Source organism: Pelobates fuscus, chromosome 9 (assembly GCF_036172605.1).
Source record: "Pelobates fuscus isolate aPelFus1 chromosome 9, aPelFus1.pri, whole genome shotgun sequence".
NCBI classification, from domain to species: domain Eukaryota; kingdom Metazoa; phylum Chordata; class Amphibia; order Anura; family Pelobatidae; genus Pelobates; species Pelobates fuscus.
The window spans coordinates 136,239,929-136,265,647 of NC_086325.1; the positions used below are offsets into that span (position 1 = coordinate 136,239,929).

Here is a 25,719-nt window from a genome sequence, read left to right on the forward strand (position 1 = left end):
CCTCATAATGTGCCCGAAAGAGGGAAACTGGTGGCTTTAAAAACAGTCGGCTCTGTAAAGTGCTCGAATGTGGCAAACTGATGGTTCCATTGTATGTTATTTGGGATGAACTCCATCTTGTGTGGCTCCATTTTATGCTGGAAAGAGATGAACTGGCAGCTATGTTGAATTATGTTCTGGAAAAAAGTCAAACTGATGGAACCATTATATCCTCGAAAAAGGCAGACAGTCTGCTTCTGTAATTGCTGGACATGCATGAAGTTGCTGGTCTCCATTACTTTGTGGCCCTGGTGGTCCTACATCAATATGTCCTGGAAAAAAAGGTAAACTGGTGGAACCATTATGTCCTCGAAAAAAGTGAACAGTCAGCTTCTGCAATTGCTGGACATGCATGAAGTTCTTGGTCCCATTAACTCGTGGCCCTGGTGGTCCTACATCAGTATGTATACGTGATATGCATTCTGGAAAGCACAGTGTATCTACAAATAGTTTTGCACTTCAAATTGTTCTCCTGGCGCATTAGAACAGCCATAATAAACACTGGAATTACGTTTTTAAAAGAGTTACAAGTACATTTGGAAAATGGCAACAACTTGGAGGAGTCATTAGATATTTCATAAAAATACGTTTTTCGTTTAGAAAAAATAAATACTTTTCAACATAAAAAACTCACATTTGGTTGTGGCTGATAAGGCCACTCTTCTTTTAGCAAAATATTAAAAAACAAAAAACAAAAACCAAAAAAAAACCTTCCATATGTTAATGTGCTCACACGTTAAAAGAAGTTGTGTTGAAGGTTTGTTGATCTGTCAAGTCTGCAAGAGTTTTGATAAGCAAATAGTGCCAGAGCTTAGAGCTTCCCTATTGGCTAGGACAACTTCAGATTTTGACACAAGTAATCAGATTGAAAAATCAGGGCGGAGGGGGGAGACAGAGGCCAAAGGGAAAGTGTAGAGGACAGGTTTGTTAAACATCAGTGAATCAACAGCAGACAAAGAAGGAGAAAAGAGAAAGTGCCCAGTAATTAACTCCCAGTACATCTGGATTATTGAGGTATTGTACTGCAAATTACTACCAATGCAGAGTTCATCCGCTGCAGGTTGTAATAGTTTTTTTTTTAAAAATATTTACAATAGAAAAAACATTGCTAATTAAAATTTGTAACAAAAATAATAATTAATGCTTAACATAAAACAAACAAAGCCAATAATTATACCTAGAAGTATACATACTTTCAATAGTGTTTATCTATTTTACTTCGTAAGGGACTTCGTACAACATATAACATACTAGAATAATCTAATATTAATAAAATCTAAAGAAAAAACATGTAAAAAAAAAAGCAGTTAACTTATTTGTTGTTTTTCACAAAGTTTTTTTTAATTTCTGTTATACTGTAGCTATTTTTTATTGTTGTAATTTTTTTTTTTGTCAGTGACTTTTTAAGTAAGAACACTCTAGTGTAAAATGAGTATTTATTGCAGTAAAATAGTATACTTTGCAGGTAGTGATAACTTTTAGTGGACCACTCAGAGAGTCGTGCAATATCTTTTAACAATTATCAATATCACATTAATATTTGTTTATTAGCTATTTTTATGAAAACTACAATTGCCTTACTATTATTTTAATAAATGTTGACTTTATGTAAGTATATATTTACTAAGCAGTGACTTAAGAACTGGTTTGCAAAATCTAGAGCAGAATAAACAAGTTGAAAAAAATGTAAAATTCAAGCTTTTAATTTATTTCTGCTATCGTTAATGATCACTGTGAAATGTATTTATTACAGAAAAACAGAAAAAAAAAACTAAGTGTTAAATAAAGTGCTTTATCCGTTGAAACCATCTAGCACTTTGCACCTAAATACCTCCCGTTTAGTCTTGGTACATGTTCCCTATATGTTTGAACACAGATAAATACAGATATATGAAAAATAAAGTAATAATAAAGTAAAGTGCTTCTAAAAAGCAAAATAGCTGCAGGGAATGCTTTCAATCTAGATGAGGTAGTTCATATATTCACCCAATCTTTAGATTGTAAGCTTCTAGATACAGGGCTCAAACCTAGGCAGACATGTCATAATGTCAGGATCTGAAAATTGTTGCACAATTGCAAATATAGAGCAATTTAACCACTTTACGTTGTAGATACTCAACTTTTAGAACTTTGCACTAATTTTCAGAACACTTTCATAAAGCCCCCTAAAGTGTCACTTTACAACCAACCGTCTGTCATGTTTGTTATTATTTTCTGTGTTTTGGCACTTGTTGGGGGTTGTATAATTTTTTTATTTTTTTTACTATATTATGTGCTGTTTATATCAATGCCATTGACTCTGCAAATTGCTATCACCCTTAATTTTGCTTGTAGATCAAGGTTACAATTTAGAATAAAAAAACATCTATATATATTCAAAGAAAAACAAAAGTAAATATTATAAAAGCTCTGAAAACATAGCTTCTTTTGTTATTCGGTGTATCCTTACCTGACTAAAAATAGAAATTATGATTACAGCACCATATGAGACATACAGATAGCCAAGTCTAAAGGAGTTATTGACTAAACAGTGAATGTAAAGTGAATAGCATAATTTAGGCAGAAACTCAAGGGAGGAGTTGAATATATTATTTTTTTTTACAAATTACCTGTTTTTGCCAAGATTTAGCCATTTACTTTTTACCTCACTCTAATCTAAGTGAAATAACCCCTCCAGGAAATAGTACCTATACTGTTTATAGTGGAACACGTAGACTGTGAGCATTTCTACTCATTCTTTTATTTTAAAGCCGGTTAATAAATTTGACCAATTTTTTTAAAATCCATAGTTATATTTTTGAAAACTTATGTAATAATGTTTATTATGTGTTAAATAACCATTTTCATTTCATACCAGGGTAGGTTATGCACTAAACCAGAAATTATTGCAAATTCTTCGTAATATCTAAACTGTAAAAAAAATGTGCTATTCTTCAATGTTTCAGCTCGGTTGCCTTGCAAATTTTAGCTTAAAATTGCTGTGTTGAAAAAAAACACCCCCAAGAAAACTCTTCCAATTCAGCAGTTTATTGTTTGTTTCTTTGTTTTTAAAACTCTGCTATTTCTGTCTAAATTTTGCTTGAGATTTACAACTCGCAACGTCTCACCATTTAGTGAATACACTTCTGACTTTCTTGGTGATAGCATAGGTAAACCATAGGTATTCCAGATGTTGTGGACTACATCTCTCATAATGCTCTTACATTCATAATGCTGTAGAATCATCTTGGGAGATGTAGTCCACAGCATTAGTAGTGCCAAAGGCTACCTATCCCTGGCATTGATAATAATACATTTTTTTTGGAACACATAAAGGAATGCTGATTTGTTAATGAAGAAGTGGTTTTCTGTTATGAATACTTAAATCTTTTAGTAGAATAGGCACGATAAGATAATAGCTTTTAAGGATTTAAAGAAAGTGTAAACATAGTGAGATAGACTCCTCTCAACTGTAAGCTCGTTTGATCAGTGTCCTCACTAACCTATTGTTACTGTAACATTTTATAATATCGTAAAGCACTGCGGAATAGATTGACGCTATATAAATACCAAAAAATAATAAAATAATAATAATAATAAAACCTTACTCACTAGACAGAAGGTTAAGAATAATTTGTGAAATTTATGTTACTAAATCAATAATAACTAAGCTTTGGTATGCAATATCTATCAGTTTAGACCTTATTTTTTTTAACTCATTCTTTTTAAGAGACATTCCACTTCCCAAATAAAATTAAATAAATACACACCCAATTATAGCATGCACGCATATATTTATGCATAACTTTTTTTTATGGGGGCATATGAGTTTAGCTCCACTGAGCTAAGCAAACAGGACTGGTAACAGGACTGGCTGCCTGATTCACAGCCAGGAGGTGTAACAAGTCCAATTTCTATTCACACACAAAACACATCACATCAATACACCAAAACAGACATTTTCTTAAATTGGGGTTTTTATTAGTATAGCCTTTGAATAATTATTGTTTTAATTATACATTTTATATAGTTTGTATTCAAAATTAGGATGTATTTTCTAATGCATCTCTAGACAGTAATCTTTACATCTAGCATAGAAAATAAACATAAACACACATTTACTAATGAATCAGATTTTAAATGTTTTGACTCTAATAGTTTTATGTAAAACTTTCCCTAAATGATCTTCTCCAGATAAGATAAGTATTAGCTGAGCTATGCTTATTAAATACATTGCTAAGCAAAATCAGATATCCTTTTAATGTATTTTCAGTTAATTTAATATTTAACCACTTCACTATATATATATATATATATATATATATATTTTTTAAATGGCATTACATTTATTTCATACCTTTGTTCAATAACTAGCGAATCAAGGATACAAAAAATAAAATAAAAAAATTAGTTGTTTACACTTTTCAGAAATAATTTGGGTGGTTGGTAAATCATTTTATAATTATTTAATGTCCTTTATCTTGCAGTGCTGTATGTAATTATTATTATCATTATAATTGGTATTTATACAGCGCTTTACAATAAAAGGGGAATTTACCAAATGAGACAATAACAAAATGTAACAGGAACAATAGGTAGTTGAGGACCCTGCTCAAACGAGCTTACAGTCTAGAGGAGGTGGGGTATAAAAACATAATAAGAAGGGTATTGAGAGAGACAGCAAATAGACATGGTGGAAGAGTAGCAGAGCTGGAGGTGAGAGTGGAATGTGGCCCTTTAGGAGAGAGCGAGAAGAAGGTTTGAGAGATAGAAGTTATTTTTGGAGGCCATAAGCCTTCCTGAAAATATGTGTTTTGAGGGACTTCTTAAAGGATTAAAGACTAGGGGAGAGTTTGACAGGGGTAGGCAACCTTTTCCAAAGGAAAGGAGTCGCCCATGAGAAGGTGCGAGCAACAGAAAGGAGAAGGTCGCCAGTAGAGCGGAAAGACCGAGATGGGGCATACCTATGAATCAGTGAAGAAATGTAAGAGGGGCTAGAGTTGGCTAGAGCTTTATAGGTAAGGGTTAGTATTTTAAATTGACACCTGTAAGGGACAAGAAGCCAGTGTAAGGATCGACAGAGGGATGAGGTGTGAGAGGAGCGACAGAAGAGAAAATTCAGCCTGGCAGCAGCATTCCCCACAGATTGTAGGGGGGCAGTGTGGATTCTGGGGAGACCAATTAGGAGAGAATTACAGTAATTGATGCAAGAGATTACTAGAGCATGAACAAGCTCCTCAGCAGCATCTTGCGTAAGAGAGGGGCGTATGCGGGCAATGTTTTTAAGTTGTAATCGACAGGTTTTAGCAACAGACTGGCCATGAGGCGCAAAGGTGAGGCCAGGATCAAAAGTGACACCAGGACAGCGAGCTTGAAAGGATGGGGTGAGGCAGGTACCGTCAACCTGCAGGGAGAGTGAAGGAAGGGGATCAGTGTGGGAGGAGGAAAAATAAGAAACTCAGTTTTAGAGAGATTGAGTTTCAGAAAGCAGGAGGACATCCAATCAAAAGTCAAGGGAGGAGAGATATATCTGGGTGTCGTCAGCGTACAGGTGGTAGTGGAATCCAAATGAATTAATGAGTTTGCCAAGAGAGGCAGCAAAGAGAGAGAACAAAAGGGGATCAATAGATTGAAGAGTTTGGAGAAGGAGGACATGATCAACAGTGTCAAAGGCAGCAGAGAGATCTCTAACAGCCATCTGAGAAGATGCCAGTGAAGTTATCACTAGGCTGTAATGTAAACACTGCATTTTCTCTGAGAAGACAGTGTTTACAGCAAAAAGCCTGAAGGTAATGATTCTACTCACCAGAACAAATTCAATAAGCTGTAGTTGTTCTGGTGACTATAGTGTCCCTTTAAGTGAAACCTGAAGAAAAGAATATAACACACATACACAGTTATAATGGCCACACAGTGTAAATAAAGCTTTACTAATTATCAGTACTATAGAGATCATTGCACCCTGCACAGAAACCATTTAGTGTACTCATCCTCCTATCCTTACATTAGCAGCAGACCGGTCACAGTGCCCATGATGATGCCCTGTCCACCATTGAAAGCACCTTCAATGGGGACTTGAACATCAGAACTAGACCATGGATCAAAGGAAAAAGGTTGTCTGGTCTGATGAATCATGTTTTCTTTTAGATTGGATGGCTGGGTGCCTGTGCATAGTTTACCTGGGGAAGAGATTGCAGCAGGGTGCACTATGGGAAGAAGGCAGGCCTTCAGAGGCAGTGTTGTGCTCTGGGTAATATTCTGCTGGGAAACATTAAGTCCAGGCATTCATGTGGATGTTACTTTAAAATGTATCACCTACTTAGAGGTTGTTGCAGCCCATGTATGCCCTTTCATGGCAATGGTGTTCCCTAATGATATGGGTCTTTTTCATCAGGATAATGCACCGAACCACACTGCAAAAATTATTCAGGAATGGTTTGAGGGAGATAATAAAGAGTTTAAGGTGCTGCTTTAGCCTCCAAATTCCCCAGATCTCAATTCGATTGAGGATCTATGGGATGTGCTGGAACAACAAATCTGATCCATGAAGGCCCCACCTCACAACTTGCAGGATAGCCAAGGACACATTCAGAGGTATTGTGGAATCCATGCCTGACGCATCAGAGCTGTTTTGGCAGCACATGGAGGACCTACACAATATTAGTCAGGTGGTTTAATGTTGTGGCTTATCAGTGTATATATTTATATCAATCCCTTTTCCACCAGTGAGGGGAAATGGAGACACTAGGCTTCCTGTTCTCCTATAAGAGTCAATCAGTCAAAAAAAAACTCCCAGTCCCCAACCCCCTCCGGACCTAAGAGGAGGGAAGAACCCTACACACATATAACATGAAGGAATGCGAAGAACAGGGAGACACTTACACTGGACGCTGATGTATATCACGAACAAAACAGAGAGACACGAACTCCACGACGGAGAACACATAACCATTGTAGCAACCAAGGAACACACAAAGAAGCAACATGCATAAGAAACACATGTTGACAGACAGCAGAAATAATAGCAAATAAACAAAAAATCAAACATGAGACAACACGATCAATATACACATAAGTACCCAGGCACATGACAAAGTAGAAAATAAAGGTAGAAAATACGAAACTTCCATTACACAACGTCACAGGGCAGGGGAGGGGGGCGAGCAGCCAGGAGACTTGAAGCGCACGTTAAAGATAAGCAGATGAACCAGACATGACATCTTCTGATAGAACTGTGGACACGCGACAACATAAGAAGGCCCACACATACTAACATCACCATAAATAGGCAAACACCAACAACTGACTGAGTCACTCCGTCACATAAACAGCAACAGGGGGACTGAACAGATACTGGCTAAATTACAGCCCCAACGCCTATGCTCAGGTAACTGCCCCGGTAAATGGAAAATTTTGGTTAATTAAACACCTATAGCTGTAACTCAAGAAAGTATGAGGGACCTGCGTGTCCGGCAACATTGTGGGCCTGCGAGCCCAAAAGCGTACCCACAAGTCATGCTTCATACACTGCTGAATGATGTCCATGCTATTGTTGACCGTGCTATGTCTTTTGGGACCTGCAAGTCCTGTTCCACCTTGTCTTTTGCTGACACCAATAAAACAGATTTACAATAAAAAAAACTCCCAGTGTTCTGTCACTGACTGACATACATTAAATGCTATTATAAATTGGAATTATGAATGGTATAGTGGGTCTTGGTTTCCTAAACAACCTGTAATTGTGTATTCCAGTCAGTGGCGTACACACAACCCATGGGGCCCCGGTGCGAAAACTGATCCGGGGCCCCCCCCCCTCCCGAGCGCTTACTCTGCGCAGGCTGGGGCCGCAACACATGGCGGCGGGCACCTGGTCGAAGGGCTGGGACCCGTGCGACCGCGGTATGTATGCCAGTGCATGCATAAACACATACACTTAAAGGACCACTACAGACACCCAGATCACATCAGCTCAATTAAGTGGTCTGGGTGCCAGGTCTCTCTAGTTTTAACCCTGCAGCTGAAAACATAGCAGTTTCAGAGAAACTGCTATGTTTCACTGAGGGTTAATCCAGCCTCTAGTGGCTGTCTCATTGACTTTGAATGCGCGCGTGGCTCTTGCCACGCATGTGCATTCGGAGCTGAGAGGCGGATGGGGACGGAGAGATCCCCAGCGTTAAGGGAGTCCGGCGCTGGAGAAAGGTAAGTGCTTAAGACACACACACACTCTCATGAACAGACGCACACATTTACTGACAGACACACACTCAGTGACAGACGCACACAAACATACTCAGTAACAGACACACACACTAACACACACACTCACTAACACTAACACACACACTCACTAACACTAACACACTCACTAACACACACACTCACTAACACTAACACACTCTAACACTAACACACACACCACTAACACTAACACACACACTAACACTAACACACACACTCTAACACTAACACACTCACTAACACACTCACTAACACACTCACTAACACACACACACACTCACTAACACACACACTCACTAACACTAACACACTCACTAACACACACTCACTAACACTAACACACACACACACTTACTAACACACTCACTAACACACACACTCACTAACACTAACACACACACTCTAACACTAACACACTCACTAACACACTCACTAACACACTCACTAACACACTAACACACTCACTAACACACACACTAACACTAACACACACACTAACACACACACTAACACTAACACACTCACTAACACTAACACACTCACTAACACTAACACACTCACTAACACACACACACACTCACTAACACTAACACACTCACTAACACTAACACACTCACTAACACTAACACACTCACTAACACTAACACACACACTAACACACTCACTAACACTAACACACTCACTAACACACACTCACTAACACTAACACACACACTTACTAACACACTCACTAACACTAACACACACACACTTACTAACACACTCACTAACACACACACTCACTAACACTAACACACTCACTAACACACACACACTCACTAACACACTCACTAACACACACACTCACTAACACTAACACACTCACTAACTAACACACACACACTCACTAACACACACACTCACTAACACTAACACACTCACTAACACTAACACACACACTAACACTAACACACACACTAACACTAACACACACACTAACACTAACACACTCACTAAGACTAACACACTCACTAACACACACACTCACTAACACACACACACACACACACACTCACTAACACACACACTCACTAACACTAACACACTCACTAACACACACTCACTAACACTAACACACACACTTACTAACACACTCACTAACACACACACTCACTAACACTAACACACTCACTAACACTAACACACTCACACACTCACTAACACTAACACACTCAAAGTTTTTTTTATTTAATCCCCCCAGCCTCCTTACCTGTGTGAGAGCTGGGGGGATTCCCTGGGGTCCAGTGGTGTTGCTGGCCCTGCTGTCACCCGGCTGGCTGGCGGGCGCGCGCGAGGGAGCACTGTCCCCTGGGTGCTCCCTCTTCAGCTCCCTCGCGCGCCGCGTACTGATGCCGGAGCCGGAAGATGACGTCATCTTCCAGGTCTGGTTTCAGTGCGGTGCGCGAGGGAGCTGAAGAGGGAGCACCCAGGGGACAGTGCTCCCTCGCGCGCGCCCGCCAGCCAGCCGGGTGACAGCAGGGCCAGCCTCGGGGGGCCCGGAGATGGCCGGCTCCTGGGCCCCCCAGCAGAAGAGGCTGGCCCTGTGGGTACATACCTGGGTCGCAGGGCGGCCGGGCCCCCTGGTGGGCCGGGCCCGGTCGCAGCCGCGACCCCTGCGACCCTGGTATGTACGCCACTGGCTGGGACCTACCTAAGTGACACCATTTACGTCATGGGCATGAGTTCCAGTAGTGTCCATTATAGTTCAATTAATATGATGCTCATACATTACTGCCAATTTATTGTCATTTGTTCAAAATCATGTTAAAAGACTTGTGTTTGAAGCCCATTAAGTCACGTGTTTGAATCAACACTGACTGGTGACCAGATGGTAAGCCGTCATATGTCTGCCAATCAATTTCCAAAGCCTTACATAGAAAATACATGAAAGTGACCAGATTATAATTTTCTAAAAGTATTTTTTACAGAAAAAACAAAACCTTTTTGGGGGGTTGTTGAAGGTCCCTAGAACTACTGAATACGACATTAAAATCAGCGACATAGAATTGGATTGGTAGATATGTATTTCTCTTGTATTAAAACCAGAATCACATTACCCCATGTAAAAATAGTGTTTAAAGTATACACTGTGAATGATTTTCCTGCATGATTCTATCTCTTTAACACTGGACAGTGCCTGGCTCTGACAATTCTAAATCATTGCAGAATAAATGCAAATTTCATACAAATTACGTGCCATCTGAGTCACATTTTGATGCCAACTCTGGATTCATTTTCTGCCCGGTGTGATCAGATTATACAGACAGCAGTTACTTAATGACACATAGCAAACACTGACACATCCCTATGCCAGAGGTCCATTCACTCCTTTCTCACTAGCCCCATGACAGCGTTTATTTTAGACTTTGTTTGCTCTGCCCCTGGCAAAGGAGAGTTATTGACTGAATGCAAAATAGCTAAAACGGGCTTGTCAGTGCACAATTATAGATTGTGCCCCTATTGATTCCATCCATCCACACATCCATCTATCTGCCTGTTATCGATTTATCTCTAAAATTCTTCCACTTCTACAAACAGCTGGGTTCCCATCATCACTACCTTTCTCCAAGTCGCTCTTTACTTGGCTTATCTCAAACGACCACAAAAGTCACCCAGACCATTTCATCACTATGAAATGGTCTGGGAGCAGTGGTCCTGTCATTTAAACCCTGCAATGTAAAACATTACAGTTTTGTAGACAGCCACTAGAGGCGCCTCCTCCTCCAGAACTGAGTGAAACATGCTCCTGGAATCATATGTTGCAGATAGCACATGCCTAGTTCCAATCCATTGCTTCTCTATAAAAAGCAGTGCATTGGAGGATATCATTGGTGATGTCAGCTTGGATGATGACATCACTGAAGGGGGAGCTGGAGGCCGCAGCGGAGGATTCCTGACACTGGGATTGTTTAACTTAAAGGACCACTATAGTGCCATGAAAACATACTCGTTTTCCTGGCACTATAGTGCCCGGAGGGTGCCCCCACCCTCAGGGTCCCACTCCTGCCGGGCTCTAGGGGGAGGAAGGGGTTAAACTTACCTCTTTCTCCAGCGCCGGGCGGGGAGCTCTCCTCCTCTCCTCCCTCTTCTTCCGTCACCGGCTGAATGTGCATTCGCGGCAAGAGCCGCGCGCGCATTCAGCCAGTCCATAGGAAAGCATTATCAATGCTTTCCTATGGACACTGGCGTCTTCTCACTGTGAAATTCAGAGACGGCCACTAGAGGCTGGATTAACCCATAGGTAAACATAGCAGTTTCTCTGAAACTGCTATGTTTACAGAAAAAAGGGTTAATCCTAGCTGGACCTGGCACCCAGACCACTTCATTAAGCTGAAGTGGTCTGGGTGCCTATAGTGGTCCTTTAAATAGGATAGGGGGGTAGACAGTACTGAAAAAGCTATAAGGGAGCCTATAGTCCCAAAATAACGGTTTTCCAAAAGTATACACATTTAGATTTTTCCATGCATTAATATATGTCATAGAGTCACAGGGCACATATGTTATTATACACATCATAACTAATTTTATCAACAACAAAATCATGAAACACTGTGTTGACCCTGCTGGGAATAAAACCTGAGACTCAGAGGTTTGAATGAATACTACAATTGCGGCAGTAACAGATGTCTCAATAGAAATTGACAGCTTCCTCAGGTTTTCCCCAAAATAATTCCTTGTTCTCACCTCAGAGTAATTCCTTTTATTCACTTACTTGAAAATCGTCAGAAATTCGAAATGATTTTCAAATTTAAGGCTGAAGTATTTGAACTGGAAACATAGCTGACATGGAGAATTTATCCAGTTCAGCTATTCGCCATTTTTCACCGTCAATTTGAAATTCACTTTGAATTCGCGACAACTCTCTTTTTAGTAAATAACCCTGCTCAGGAGCTAATCAGATCTCCCCAAGTACAGCTCCTCCTTGAAACCCCTTATTGAAGTTAATGACCCCCCCCCCCTAAGCCAAGCGAGGCTAGACAAAATTTACTTAACGAGAACCTGTACCCCAGCATGACTTAAGCAAGCTCAATTATCAACAAGTTAATTTACAGTGTTCAAGGCTTAGCGAACCACTAATTTTATAAGGATGGGCTAATGACTCGACCAGTTTGTAAATTTTACGTGTTTATGTCTACGTGTCCTAGGAGATGCCACGGTCGTTCCTGGTGAAGAGTAAGAAGACTCACACGTACCAGCAACACCGCTACGTGGAGGACAAATGTTCCGTGGATGATCTTGTTACAAGTTTATGCCATGGTAAGAAGTGTTCCATTTTGTTAATATTTTAGGACTTAAGTCCTAAGTGGACATGTGATCAGTGGACAATGTTTTCTGTTCTTCAACTTCAACAAAAGGTCTTCAGGCTGAAAAAAAAAATATATATATATATACAAAATACAGAATCCAGCGCACTCGCTTATTCACTAAACAATGATTTCAAATCTTAGAGATTGTAATAGGGAAAAATATATATATATATTCTTTATTTTTGTTATCCCGGAGTGCCTGAACCATTATTTATTTTATGGTTATTTATTGTATTTATTTATTTTTATGACTTTTCATCTACTGAAAGCTCGAGCATATATTTAAGTTTTCTGTTGCATGGGAGTTTGCAACACTGACTAGCATACGCAGAGAGTAGTAGTCATACCCACCTGTCTCCTAAAATGTGCAAAAAATTATGCTCAAGTGAGCTTGCCCCCATAAGCAGGTAAATTTCATGTTATCTGTTTCACATTGATTTATTTTGTTTTACTTAACAGGCATTTCTGCTAAAATATAAAGTAATTAGTGACTATTGCATGTGTCTAAGGTTTAAAAGTAGGACTTCGTGAAGCCAAGGGATTATGGAAACTCAGACTGGCTTGTTCCTTATTGACTAACCTTCTGCACCTTCTGATACCAGATACAATGCATAAAATGTTTGTTTAAAGAGGACGTGTTACACTTTCTTGGACCACCCTAAGCAAAGTGGAGATGGAGAATATGGCTAAGGAGGTCAATTGAAAATAACATGGGAGATGTTATGAGAAAACAGGCTAGGAAAGATTGAACCAGTTGATCAGAAATATTATATAAATTAGTTTCTTCAAGGCATTATCAATATAGGATACTAGAAGAGATGAATAAATCAACTGCTCTGAAGTAAATAATGTCATTAAAAGTTATGTTGTGGAAATGCAAATGTTTGTAGTTAAAATGGTGCCTTGTTAAAGAATCTGCACGGGCCACCCCAGGGTCTTAAAGCATTCCTATGAAGGAAGGGCCATTTTGTATGAAAGGAGATTCACATTGCAACGTCATTGGCTGAACTATTTTGTAGGGTCACCTGTGTACAAGCAGGGACACCAGTGTAGAAGCAGGGGGACCTTCAGAACTCCTAGTATCAGGTGTCTGAGAACTGAGGTTGAGAAACACTGCTTCGAGGTGTGGCTTTGGAATATTTACCGCTCGTGAAATGTCAACAGTTATTCTCAGCCCTTCAGGCTCATTCAAATGAGGTTTATTCAAATATCATTGTGTGCTCATTTTCTGCTTAATCCCTAAGCACGATAACTGTTTTCCTGGAACCGACCTCTATATTAACAATCAAGTTTAACCATAAAACAGGAAGATTCCCAAAGCTGTTCAGAAAACTAATTCAAACTCATTAGTTATTTGTTAAAGGGGTAGACAGGGTGCCAAAAAGTATGAAGCCTGCCAGAACTGTGTAAATCAGGGCTGCTCATCCAGAGTCCTTAAATTATTGATTGATTGCAAATCCCACCAGCCAGGGGTTTTATAAGAGACCTTGTCTACCTGTGTTTCCTGTATTTGTGAACAGTCACGCAAAGGGACACTGTAGTCACTATAACCATTTCATCTCTTTGAATTGGTTATAATACCTGGAGTCTCCTGGCACTGTCCCTCCATTCAGTGTTAAACCATTTTAGGGCAGTTTAACACTAAATAAGAGTAACTGGCCACCCACAGTCTGACCCCTTCTGGAGGTGTGGCTAAGGCAGAGATTATAACCTTCCTTGTTGTCGTACCCACTCATACCTTGTTGTCATGCCCACTCATACCTTGTTGTCATGCCCACTCATACAGTCAGTTTGAGCTGTGATAGGCTAGAAGCAGGCAGCTGACACTCTCATTGCAGCTCAAGCTAATACTTCCTTATTAGCCAAAGCAGCACAGAGGGGATGGGCTGCTGTTGACTCTCATTAAAACAGAAAAACATTAAATGAAATGATGGTTCCAGGGGACTCCAGACACTATAACCAGTTTAATGAGATGAAGCAGATACAGTGCCTACAGTGTCCCTTTAAAAGGATTCAAAAAGGACCATAATGACTATAGTCTTATATAATATAGTTCTTTGTGATGGTTCTAGGGAAATAAGTGCTGTTCCTTTGGTTTATCTCAAACCATTTTTACGTGAGACCCCCCACCATTTTGAGAAGTCAAACCTCGTAAATGACCTGTGGTCCGCAGGGTGCTGCTCCCTACCTCCACTACTAACAATGGAGCTTATGTTAGCTGTCCTGAGCTAGCACATTGGCTAAGAGTGATATGTTTATGTTTAGAGCTTAGTTCCGGAAAGGAAACTGAAGCTCATGGCAAGAGCTCTTGACTCTCTTGGCTGCCGAGAGGAGGCAGTGAGCGGAGCCCGGTGGACCCAAGTCAAAGTCACACTGTTCTAAAATGGTTTGACTGCTTACAATATGGAGAGTTATTTTAAGCATCTTGTAGGTTCTAGGATTGTTCCTGAATTTTAATGTTATCCTCTCTAAAATGAAGAGTAAGTTATACCCTTTGCAATTCCACAATGAACTTTGTTAATACTGTTTATATGCATTTTCTAACAATTTTGCAAGACAATGTGTAGACCAAACATCATTCTTTATCTACGACACTTTTCTGTGGGTGTCAGGGAGACAGGGATATTCAGTATTCTGTACAGAATTCCTAGGAAGGCATAGTCCTTAAAATCCAGGATAGGGTGTGTTATATTTCTAAGTCACATTAGTGTGAAGATGATGTATCTATGTTCAAGGAAATGTTTTTTCAGCTCAATCAAAGCCGGATTTGAGACACAATAAGTTGGCTCTGCGTCCATACAAACACTGTGGTTTCTCAAACACAATGTGTCAATAACTCTTTTTTTGTAACATTGGTTTTGGCAAATAATTGACTTTGGTAATGTGAAATCACGTCAATATTAAAATTAAAATAAATACTAGTTAATGTCTCCAGAGACAAATTTTAAAGGCAACAACCTGGATGCAAAATCCAGGGAGATGTTATTCACCATTAGTTATACAGGACCTTGATGAAAAGTACATTAGTCCCTAAAACAAACTGATCAACTGACCGTGACACATCTTATTATTTGTTTTTGAGATGGTTACTAACTTCATGTAACTCCATCAAACATCTGCTTATTGCAACAAAGGTTGTTGGAGATTCTCACATGCTGTAGACACCGCTTTTTACACGTTTCACTTTAACACATTCATATTAATATCATGGATACAAATTTGAGATTTGATAAATTGACAATTGATAAAAATACAAAATCTGAGGTTAATTAGCTGCCCGCAATGTTCTTTTACATCACCAACATTTAAATATTAAAAAAATATATTTTCATTAATTTATTTAATAAGGCTAAATCCCATAAACAAACATTATGGAAAAGTAGGGTGTAGCGGACCACGAGTAACCCTCCGCTAATGCCTTCTCTCTGGAACCAATCTAGAACCATTAAAACAATCTGACATCCATTCCCCCAGTAACCAGATGAAACATAGTTCTGGGAGTCAACTGATGTATTTCAGGCCATACACAGCTTTTATGCACAGATCCCTACATGGGGTCTCTAACACAATAAGATAATGAGAGATAATTGCATGAGAAAAACCTATAATCCAATTATATCTCAGGTACAAAAAAATCTAACCAAAATATACAGTACTCCAAAAGTACCCCCACCATAACTAGGAACCCCACAAAAGTTATATCTCCCGATAGCCCTGATCTGAGTGTATGACATATTTAAATATCACTCAGATCAGTTTGGTGAAACTGGAATGCCACCGGGGCAAGGTCTCTATTCGAAGGTTCCGCTGCGAACATCATGCAAGGGATTCTCTTAATTTCAGGGTACGAATGCTCCCCTTGTTCGATAGTTCCCTTTTCCCGAACGTTGTTCACATAGTTGGTCGGGAAGTAGAACGGGCAGCACTCTTACCTTTACCAGGGTTCGTGAGTGTGCCTAGCCGAAAAGAGTTCCAGGTACTCAACGACCAAGTGCCGCTGCCCATGTTTGTGAGACAAAATGGACACCACTCCTTTGTCGACCACATGCATTCGGTCATCTGAAATGGCGGCCACCCAGGAGAAGTATTCATAAATTACTTCCCTTGCGGTTTCGTACTTAAGTTGCTGGTGTGAACGTTCTAATGGGGTACAGGAGTGGTTCTCGCTCGGGAGCCGAATGGCGGGTGTTCGTAAACCATAATTCTGAACGGAAAAAGGCAAAACTGTGGAAACTGAGCAAAACAGACTAAATTAGCGGTAGGTTCCATCAAGAACAAAAGATACAGAAACCCTATGGGAGAATTAATCTAAAGCACAGAAAATGTATTTATTAATTCCCATAGATCAGAATATATTTATTCATAAATACAAAGAGAATAATAAATTAGGACATTTCTTTATTTATATGTTTCATTATATTTATTGTATAATAATCTTGTCTATTTTCTATTGTGAGTTAATGATATACTTTTATAGTTCTACTAATTTAAGATGTCTCCTTACTGCCACTATAATAACATTATCTTCATGTTTTTCATTATATATTATTTTTAATGATGAACTTCATCTTATTTAATAATGTGATCTTGTATAAAAGTGAGCTTTACAATAATGCTAAATGATAATGATAAATTACGTTAACAAAAATAAAGGCTGTATTCTCTACCCTACACCCAGTTCAGATCTGCATTTGACCTTCTCTAACGAAGTATATTCCAGTGATACAACATGTTCTATTCTTTTCTCAGCTCCGTGTTCTGAGCCTCCGGCAGAAATTTATCCATTCTGCTCTACACTTGAAGAACATATACCAGAAAACTTACTTAAGCATGAGCCATGTGTTGATCAAAATGATGAAAAAGTCATGTTCTTGAGCAGAATGCACTCCACACCTTCAGTTGAAGGTACATCAGTGAAAGCACCCAATCTTTAGATTAAAGTAAGAGAACAAATCCACCACACATGATGTCCCAAAGTTCTAACTTTATTGTTGCTCTTTCTTCTCCTCTCCAGGTATTACCCTGTCTCCTATCCCAATAAAAGCCTACAACACACCATCTCATCTATCCGCCTTCTACAAACAACATTTTTCATGGAACAACTTGCATTCTGCTTATGGTTTTAAACACATGCCATCCCATTTGCACACATCCCTCTTGCAGCACTCAATAAGCATGTATAGCAGTCCCCCCACACCTGATGCAGAATCCGAACACCCCATCAATTATAGCCTTGGGTACTCACCAACCATGGACACCTACCACTGTGTCAAGTGTAACAAGGTAAGATTTTCAGGATGGTCATAAGGTTCCAACTATACTATACTGGAAATTTGCGATTGGGATCAGTTTACAGGAACATACATGGTTTAATTAAAAAACAAATGTCACTACAATTGGTCATGTAACTACAGTCAACCATTTGTTCCGTTAGTGAATGTATTAGATTATGGAATATTAGCAAAGAATGTCCCAAAACTGGGGACTTGCCTTGGGAGGTGCTATTGGAAGCAAATTTCACAGTACTAAATGTTAGCTTCCTACAGCTTTATTTTTGTTATATGCATAGTTTTATTAATATAAACTTTTTTGTAACCTTGTTAAATTGGTTGGAAGTCATTTGATTTTTGTTTGCAACCAAAAAATTAAAACATAGATTCTAAGACAATCAACCACAGAGATAGAGTGTAGATCCCCTAACATAAGTACATATTTTCCTCTTGCAGGTCTTCTCCACATCCCATGGGCTAGAGGTCCACGTTCGGAGATCTCACAGTGGCACTCGGCCATTTGTCTGTGACATTTGTGGGAAATCCTTCGGACATGCTGTCAGTCTTGAGCAACATCAGAACGTTCACTCACAGGTGAGAAATCACACTTATTAAGTCTTAATAGAATCATATAATGATGCAAACATCATGACATTGTTCTTTCCTAAAATATTGCTCTAATATTTGTGAAAATAATAATATTGATAATAAGAGGAGGAAGAACAAGTAAAAAGAAGTAAAACATTCCTGAAATGGTAGGGACCAGAAATGTACACCTCTCAACAGGGTATGCCAAAAAATCTGCATAGTGGGCTTATGCTGGCTTCAATTAGGATACGAAGAAGGAGGCTATGAAATGATGATGGGGAAAGAATGTGAAATTGTGTGTAATAAAGTGAGGGGTATATAAAATAGGGAAGAATTTGGCATTAAGATGACAATGCAGGGAAATTGAATGAAATTTGAATTTCACAGGAGATTATTTCAAATACGGAGCAATATTACATTTAATTAAACGGGAACATATTGTGAATGATTGAGGACTATATGAATTCAGAATGAAAGGAGGTTTCAATGGGTATGGTGGATATAAAATGACTTCCCTGTAATAAATCCTCTCTTTATACTGACAGGAGCGCAGTTTTGAGTGTAAGATGTGTGGAAAAACATTTAAACGATCTTCTACGCTATCCACCCATCTCCTCATCCATTCAGACACCAGGCCCTACCCTTGCCAGTTCTGTGGCAAACGTTTTCACCAGAAGTCGGACATGAAGAAGCATACCTACATTCACACAGGTGAGAGAATAGTGTAGTATATTTCTCAGTTCATTTATATAGGTAATAAATCCCATTTCAATCAATGGGATCAGTGTGCAAAAAAAAAACTGCAAGCAGTTTAGGTACATGCTTTCTTATCCCAGTACTGTAGGTTAATTTAAAGGCACATTCTAAGGACTAAAACCACTGCATGTTAATTTAGTGGTTTTGGAGTGAAGACTCTGGTGTTTTTCTCAGACAATTCAAAACATTGCCCTTTCTGAGAAATGGCAATGTTTACAGCACTAGATTTGGTGCTTCTTTATGAGAAACATTAGATTGGCAGAATGCGTTGATGGCTGTGGATCTTCAATGCTTCTCTATGAGAACTATTGTATTGGACCGAGATCCGTCATAATGATCTCCCTCAAAAGAGATGGTGAAGCTGCTATGGGATGATTGGCTTGGCTCTGGATTACAGATCAGCTTGATGAGTATTCTGTTATTTTATTTTTCATTTTAAAACTGGGGAAGGGCTTGAATCTACAGCAAGGAACACCCTAAGATTAAAAATAAATATATTTTCTTAATCTTAGAGTGTTCCTGTAAAGCCTGGTTTCTCAACCTGTGGTATGCGCACCAAAAGTAGATGGAGCAAGGGCTGGTGGAACCATAAGGCGGCACAGCCTTAGAGCACACTGGCCCATGGGGCTCAAGATCTGGGTGAGAGAACTGCACAGCACAGCTCTCCCTCTCCTGGTCCCACCTCCACTCAGACTCCTAATATGAAAGTGTCACGTTGTCTATTTGAAATGTTGGGAGATATGGTCCACTTGGCTGCGGTACAAGGAGGGAGGTTATCAGGCACAGGAGGAGGGAAGAGACCACAAAGGGACCAGGGGAGGGGAGATACACAAATCAAAATGTGCTGGGGAAGACAGAGACAAGCAGAGGGGAGGGGGAGAAAGGGACACACAGAGGGCTGGGGGAGGAAAGAGACACAGAGATGGGAAGAGGAGTAAGAGACACACAGAGGGGGAAAGGAAAAAGAAACACACAAAGAGGCTGGCGGGAGGAAAAAGATACAACAGAGCTGATTTAAAAGAAGTAATTTAAAAAAAAGATTTTTTCTTTTTTAGGGTTCTGTTTTGTGATTTAGTCTATTATATTTGCCCCAAAGCTATATGTTTGTTTCAATTCCCTCTGTGTATAAATGTGTATGTGTGTCAGTATCCTCTGTGTGTAAGCGTGTGTGTCGGTTTGCACTGGGTCAGTGTCTACACGTTTCATTTGGAATTTAAATCAATAGAAATTACTTTCTCGAGGCATGGAAATGTTTTTTAGGTCTGCATGCATTCTTCTCCGCAAAAGGTTGAGAAATACTGCTGTAAAGAACACGTACATGGGGAAGCAAATTCAGAGTCCTGGATTCTTAATATGGATCTGTCTGTTTTTGACCTCCTTAAAACTCAAATTTTGACACAGTTTACATTTTTATTTTTAAAAATCCTCTAGAATTATAACATTCAAATTTCTCTCTGGGGTTGACTTACTCAGCAGAAAAACTGCTTTCAACACCCATTCTCCCATTGCTTGAGCTGTCAAATTTAGTAGTTTCCTATGCATTTGGTGCCACAGATTAATGCAGGGGCGCAGGCCGAGGGGGGTGCAAAATCAATTGTAAGGTTGAGCAGTGATTTTTGCGCCCCTTGCTCAGCCGGCGCGTCCAGGCAGCGTGCGGCTCCATCAAAGAATCGCACGCACTGCGGTCTGCGTAGGACTACCCGGCGCTCAGCATGACTGAGACACAGCGTACCTCGCATTGGGCGTCCCCCTCCCCTGCCATGACAGGCAAAACAGCAGGGATGGAGGCTACAGAGGAGAGCCTTCCACTGGACCGCTGGCTCTGTGAGTGCTGCGTGGAACGAGGATTGCATAGGTAGGTAGGTAGATTTCAGCAAGGAGGGAAGGGAGATATTGAGGAAGGAAGGAGGCTGGCAAGTGGGGGAGATAATCAGGAAGGGTGGAGGTTGGCAAGGGGGGAGATATTGTGGAAGGGGGGATTGGCATGGGGGGAAATATTGAGGAAGGGGTGGATGGCAAGGGGGGAGATATTGAGGAAGGGGGATTGGCAAGGGGGGAGATATTGAGGAAGGGGGATTGGCAAGGGGGGAGATATTGAGGAAGGGGGATTAGCAAGGGGGAGATATTTAGGAAGGGGGAGGTTGGCATGGAGGGAGATATGGATGGACGGAGGGATATTGGCATAGGGGGAGATATGGATAGGAGAAGGGAGGTTTGCAAGGGGGGAGAGATATGGATAGGAGGGGGGAGGTTGGCAGGGGGGGAGAGATATCGAAAGTGGGGAGGTTGGCAAGGGGGAGAGATATAGATAGGAGGGGGAGGTTGGCAAGGGGGAGAGATATGGATAGGAGGGAGAGGTTGGCAAGGGGGGAGAGATATGAATAGGTGGGGGGAGGTTGGCAGGGGGGTAGATATGGATCAAAGGGGGGAGGTTGGCAAGGGGGGATATGGATGAAAGGGGGAGGTTGGCAAGGGGGAGAGATATAGATAGGAGGGGGAGGTTGGCAGGGGGGTAGATATGGATCAAAGGGGGGAGGTTGGCAAGGGGGGATATGGATGAAAGGGGGAGGTTGGCAAGGGGGGAGAGATATAGATAGGAGGGGGAGAGATATGGATAGGAGGGGGATGTTGGCAAGGGGGAGAGATATGGATAGGAGGGGGGGTTGGCAAGGGGGAGAGATATGGATAGGAGGGGGGGTTGGCAAGGGGGAGAGATATGGATAGGAGGGGGAGGTTGGAAAGGGGGAGAGATATGGATAGGAGGGGGAGGTTGGCAAGGGGGAGAGATATGGATAAGAGGGGGAGGTTGGCAAGGGGGAGAGATATGGATAGGAGGGGGAGGTTGGCAAGGGGGAGAGATATGGATAGGAGGGGGAGGTTGGCAAGGGGGAGAGATATGGATAGGAGGGGGAGGTTGACAAGGGGGAGAGATATGGATAGGAGGGGGAGGTTGGCAAGGGGGAGAGATATGGATAGGAGGGAGAGGTTGGCAAGGGGGAGAGATATGGATAGGAGGGAGAGGTTGGCAAGGGAGGGAGAGATATGAATAGGTGGGGGGAGGTTGGCAAAGGGGGATAGATATGGATCAAAGGGGGAGGTTGGCAAGGGGGGATATGGATGAAAGGGGAGGTTGGCAAGGGGGAGAGATATGGATAGGAGGGGGAGGTTGGCAAGGGGGAGAGATATGGATAGGAGGGAGAGGTTGGCAAGGGGGAGAGATATGGATAGGAGGGAGAGGTTGGCAAGGGGGAGAGATATGGATAGGAGGAAAAGGTTGGCAAGGGGGGGAGAGATATGTATAGGTGGGGGGAGGTTGGCAAGGGGGAATAGATATGGATCACAGGGGGGGGGGGGGGTTGGCAAGGGGGGATATGGATGAACCTCACAGGGGGGAGGTTGGCAATGGGAGGAAGAGAAACTGATGAAAGGAATAGGTTGACAACCAAATACATCACATGCATTCCTCACTATACTCAGACAGCCTGAGTTTATCAGTCACAACCAAAGTATTTGTTAGCTATAAAAAAAAAAAATGTAGTGACAACAGTAAAGACTCCTGTTTGTAATAGGGTGCAGGACCGGATTACCCTGGGGCCGCTGTGGGATGTGGCCTTTAAGAATTTGGCAGTGGCGGGATGCAGATGCGGCCATAAGAGTGTGAGAGAGTACTCTCACGGCCAATGTGATGTCGCCTTTGTTGCCGACGTAAATCTCATATCTTTTTCCTTTTGCATGGAGACTGTTAGAAGTCCTCGGGAGTGCAATCTAAATGCCAGGGTTTTTTTCATCCCCAGTCCGGCACTGATATGGTGTGATGTCCCAGTGTTATGCTTGTAAAAAGCTGTTATTTATCAATGTTGTGTTTGCAATAATGTGAAATAGCCTGTGTTGTGCTTGCAATATGGTGACAAGCATTCCTCTGGCACATCACCATCATCACACAAGTCTAAATTTGTGTGTGTTAATATATATGTTCGATTCGAGGTTGATAACAAAGATTATTACTGGCATTACAGGTGGCCCTCGTTTTACGACCTACCTGCTTTACAACGGCTCGCACTTACGACCAGCTCTCTCGTGGGGTGGTAAGTGCGAGCCATTGTGGGAATTAGAGGGATTCCCTGCTCTGCTGCGTTCTCCTATGTTTGGGGACATTTCCCCGAACACAGATGAACGCAACAGAGCAGGGAATCCCTCTAATCTATGTTTGAGGAAATTTCCCTGAGCATAGATTAGAGGGATTCCCTGCTCTGTTGCGTTCGTCTGTGTTCGGGGAAATGTCCCTGAACACAAACATGCGCACCAGAGTGGGGAATCCCTTAATCTATGTTCGGGGAAATTTCCCCGAACATAGATTACAGGGATTCGCCTGCTCTGTTGCGTTCCTCTATATTCAGGGACATTTCCCCGAACACAGATGAACGCAACAGAGCAGGGAATCCCTCTAATCTATGTTTGAGGAAATTTCCCTGAGCATAGATTAGAGGGATTCCCTGCTCTGTTGCGTTCGTCTGTGTTCGGGGAAATGTCCCTGAACACAAACATGCGCACCAGAGTGGGGAATCCCTTAATCTATGTTCGGGGAAATTTCCCCGAACATAGATTACAGGGATTCGCCTGCTCTGTTGCGTTCCTCTATATTCAGGGACATTTCCCCGAACACAGATGAACGCAACAGAGCAGGGAATCCCTCTAATCTATGTTTGAGGAAATTTCCCTGAGCATAGATTAGAGGGATTCCCTGCTCTGTTGCGTTCGTCTGTGTTCGGGGAAATGTCCCTGAACACAAACATGCGCACCAGAGTGGGGAATCCCTTAATCTATGTTCGGGGAAATTTCCCCGAACATAGATTACAGGGATTCGCCTGCTCTGTTGCGTTCCTCTATATTCAGGGACATTTCCCCAAACATAGAAGAACGCAGCAGAGCAGGGAATCCCTTAACTCCTCACTTACCGACCAATTTGTTCTACGACCGGGTCGTAGGAACCGAACCCGGTCGGTAAGTAAGGGGTGTCTGTATTGGGAAACAGCACTTTTAAAAATGTAAAACGAGTTTCATCAAGGTTTTATATTTCTTCAGAATGTGATACAGCATGTTTAGCCAAAATCTCAGTTGTTTAGTATGCTTACTATGGAAATGCAGACAATCGAAAATTAATGAAAGTGAGCCTCGCTTTAATACAGTGAGGGGTTTATTCGCTAAATCCAGAATTGCAGTATATTAGAAAACAAGGTTATTCACTAAAGTGAGAATTGCTGGGAATTCAAAGTGAATTTAAAATTTAAGGCCAAAATAAGCAAACTGGAAGTGGAGCTGATTTGGAGAACTTTTCCTGTTTGGTTACTTTGGTCTTAAATTTGAAATTCACTTTGAATTGCCAGAAATTCTTGTTTTGTAAATAACCCTGCAAATTTGATAATTTAGGCAGAAATAGCCAAGCCATGACTATAGTTGAGTTGGAGAACTTTCCCAAATCAGCTATTGTTGCCTAAATGTTGCCATTTGGGATCGCAATCCACTACAATCTAGAGTTTTAGTTAATAAACTGCCAATAGCGTTATTCACCAAAGTGTGAATTGTCACAATGTCAAAGTGAATTTCCAAACTTTGCTTTTGCAGGCGAGAAACCTCACAAGTGCCAGGTTTGTGGAAAAGCCTTCAGCCAGAGCTCCAATCTCATCACGCACAGCCGCAAGCACACAGGCTTCAAACCCTTTACCTGTGATCGCTGCGGGAAAGGTTTTCAGCGAAAAGTGGATCTGCGCAGACACAAAGAGAATCAGCACGGAATTAAATGAGTTCAAATTTCCTTCGGATTTGCCAAATCTGTTCTGTTTAACATTTAACAAGTTAACATTCCAAAAAGACAAAATGTTCCATTTTGGGCCATAGGAGTGGCCGTTTTTATTCAGACTGTCACCTAAACGTCTATACGTGGCACAATTTAGCCACGTCTGTGTTCAGCTTCTTGAACACTGAACAGTAAAGAGATTTGTATGCTCTTGTCATCTTCTTTACCATCCTATAATCCTTCCAATATGTACATAAACATGTATCTCACTATGGCGGGTTTGGTATATATAAAAGTTATAGTTACACTATTTCCAACACTTCCAACAACACTATTATATAGAAAATGTCATATATTTGGCACTGCATGTAGAACAGTACTTATAAAGTTCTCTGGTTACCTGTAAGTGTTTTTATTTTTAAAAAAATTGTTAAATTACATATAGGATAGAATTGTGAACAAAATCTTATCCCTGGAAAATGTGTACTATTTTACAGTTGCTAACACTGCTGTATTTAGCATTGCTGTGTTCTCTTTTCAACTTCTGTCAATCTCTCTTTCTGGAGTCACATCACCGATGTTTTGTCACACTATCTTTCAAGCTCAAAATCCTGCAAGATTGAAGCTGGACCTTCCTGTGAATGAATGCTGTACCTTCCACAAGTTGTAAAAATGTTAATCTCCTTACTGCCAAGTGCTTTTCATTAAA

At 40.9% G+C, this 25,719-nt stretch overlaps 1 protein-coding gene across 1 annotated transcript; it reads left to right on the forward strand.

Annotated features, from left to right (window-relative positions):
- The first annotated feature begins 888 nt into the window (after positions 1-888).
- GFI1B (growth factor independent 1B transcriptional repressor) lies at positions 889-25,719 on the forward strand. The gene is made up of 7 exons (XM_063431319.1): positions 889-1,053; positions 12,441-12,552; positions 17,352-17,507; positions 17,617-17,885; positions 18,329-18,466; positions 19,006-19,171; positions 24,839-25,719. The coding sequence occupies exons 2-7, from the start codon at positions 12,444-12,446 to the stop codon at positions 25,015-25,017; spliced, it is 1,017 nt and encodes a 338-aa protein (XP_063287389.1). The 5' UTR covers positions 889-1,053; positions 12,441-12,443; the 3' UTR covers positions 25,018-25,719.

Bases quoted from the DNA above. Each gene is read 5' to 3' on its own strand.
- GFI1B (XM_063431319.1), top strand. From the start codon at position 12,444: ATGCCACGGTCGTTCCTGGTGAAGAGTAAGAAGACTCACACGTACCAG. The intron at 17,508-17,616 runs GTACATCAGTGA...TCTCCTCTCCAG, and splicing joins CTCCACACCTTCAGTTGAAG to GTATTACCCTGTCTCCTATC. The intron at 19,172-24,838 runs GTGAGAGAATAG...TTGCTTTTGCAG, and splicing joins GCATACCTACATTCACACAG to GCGAGAAACCTCACAAGTGC.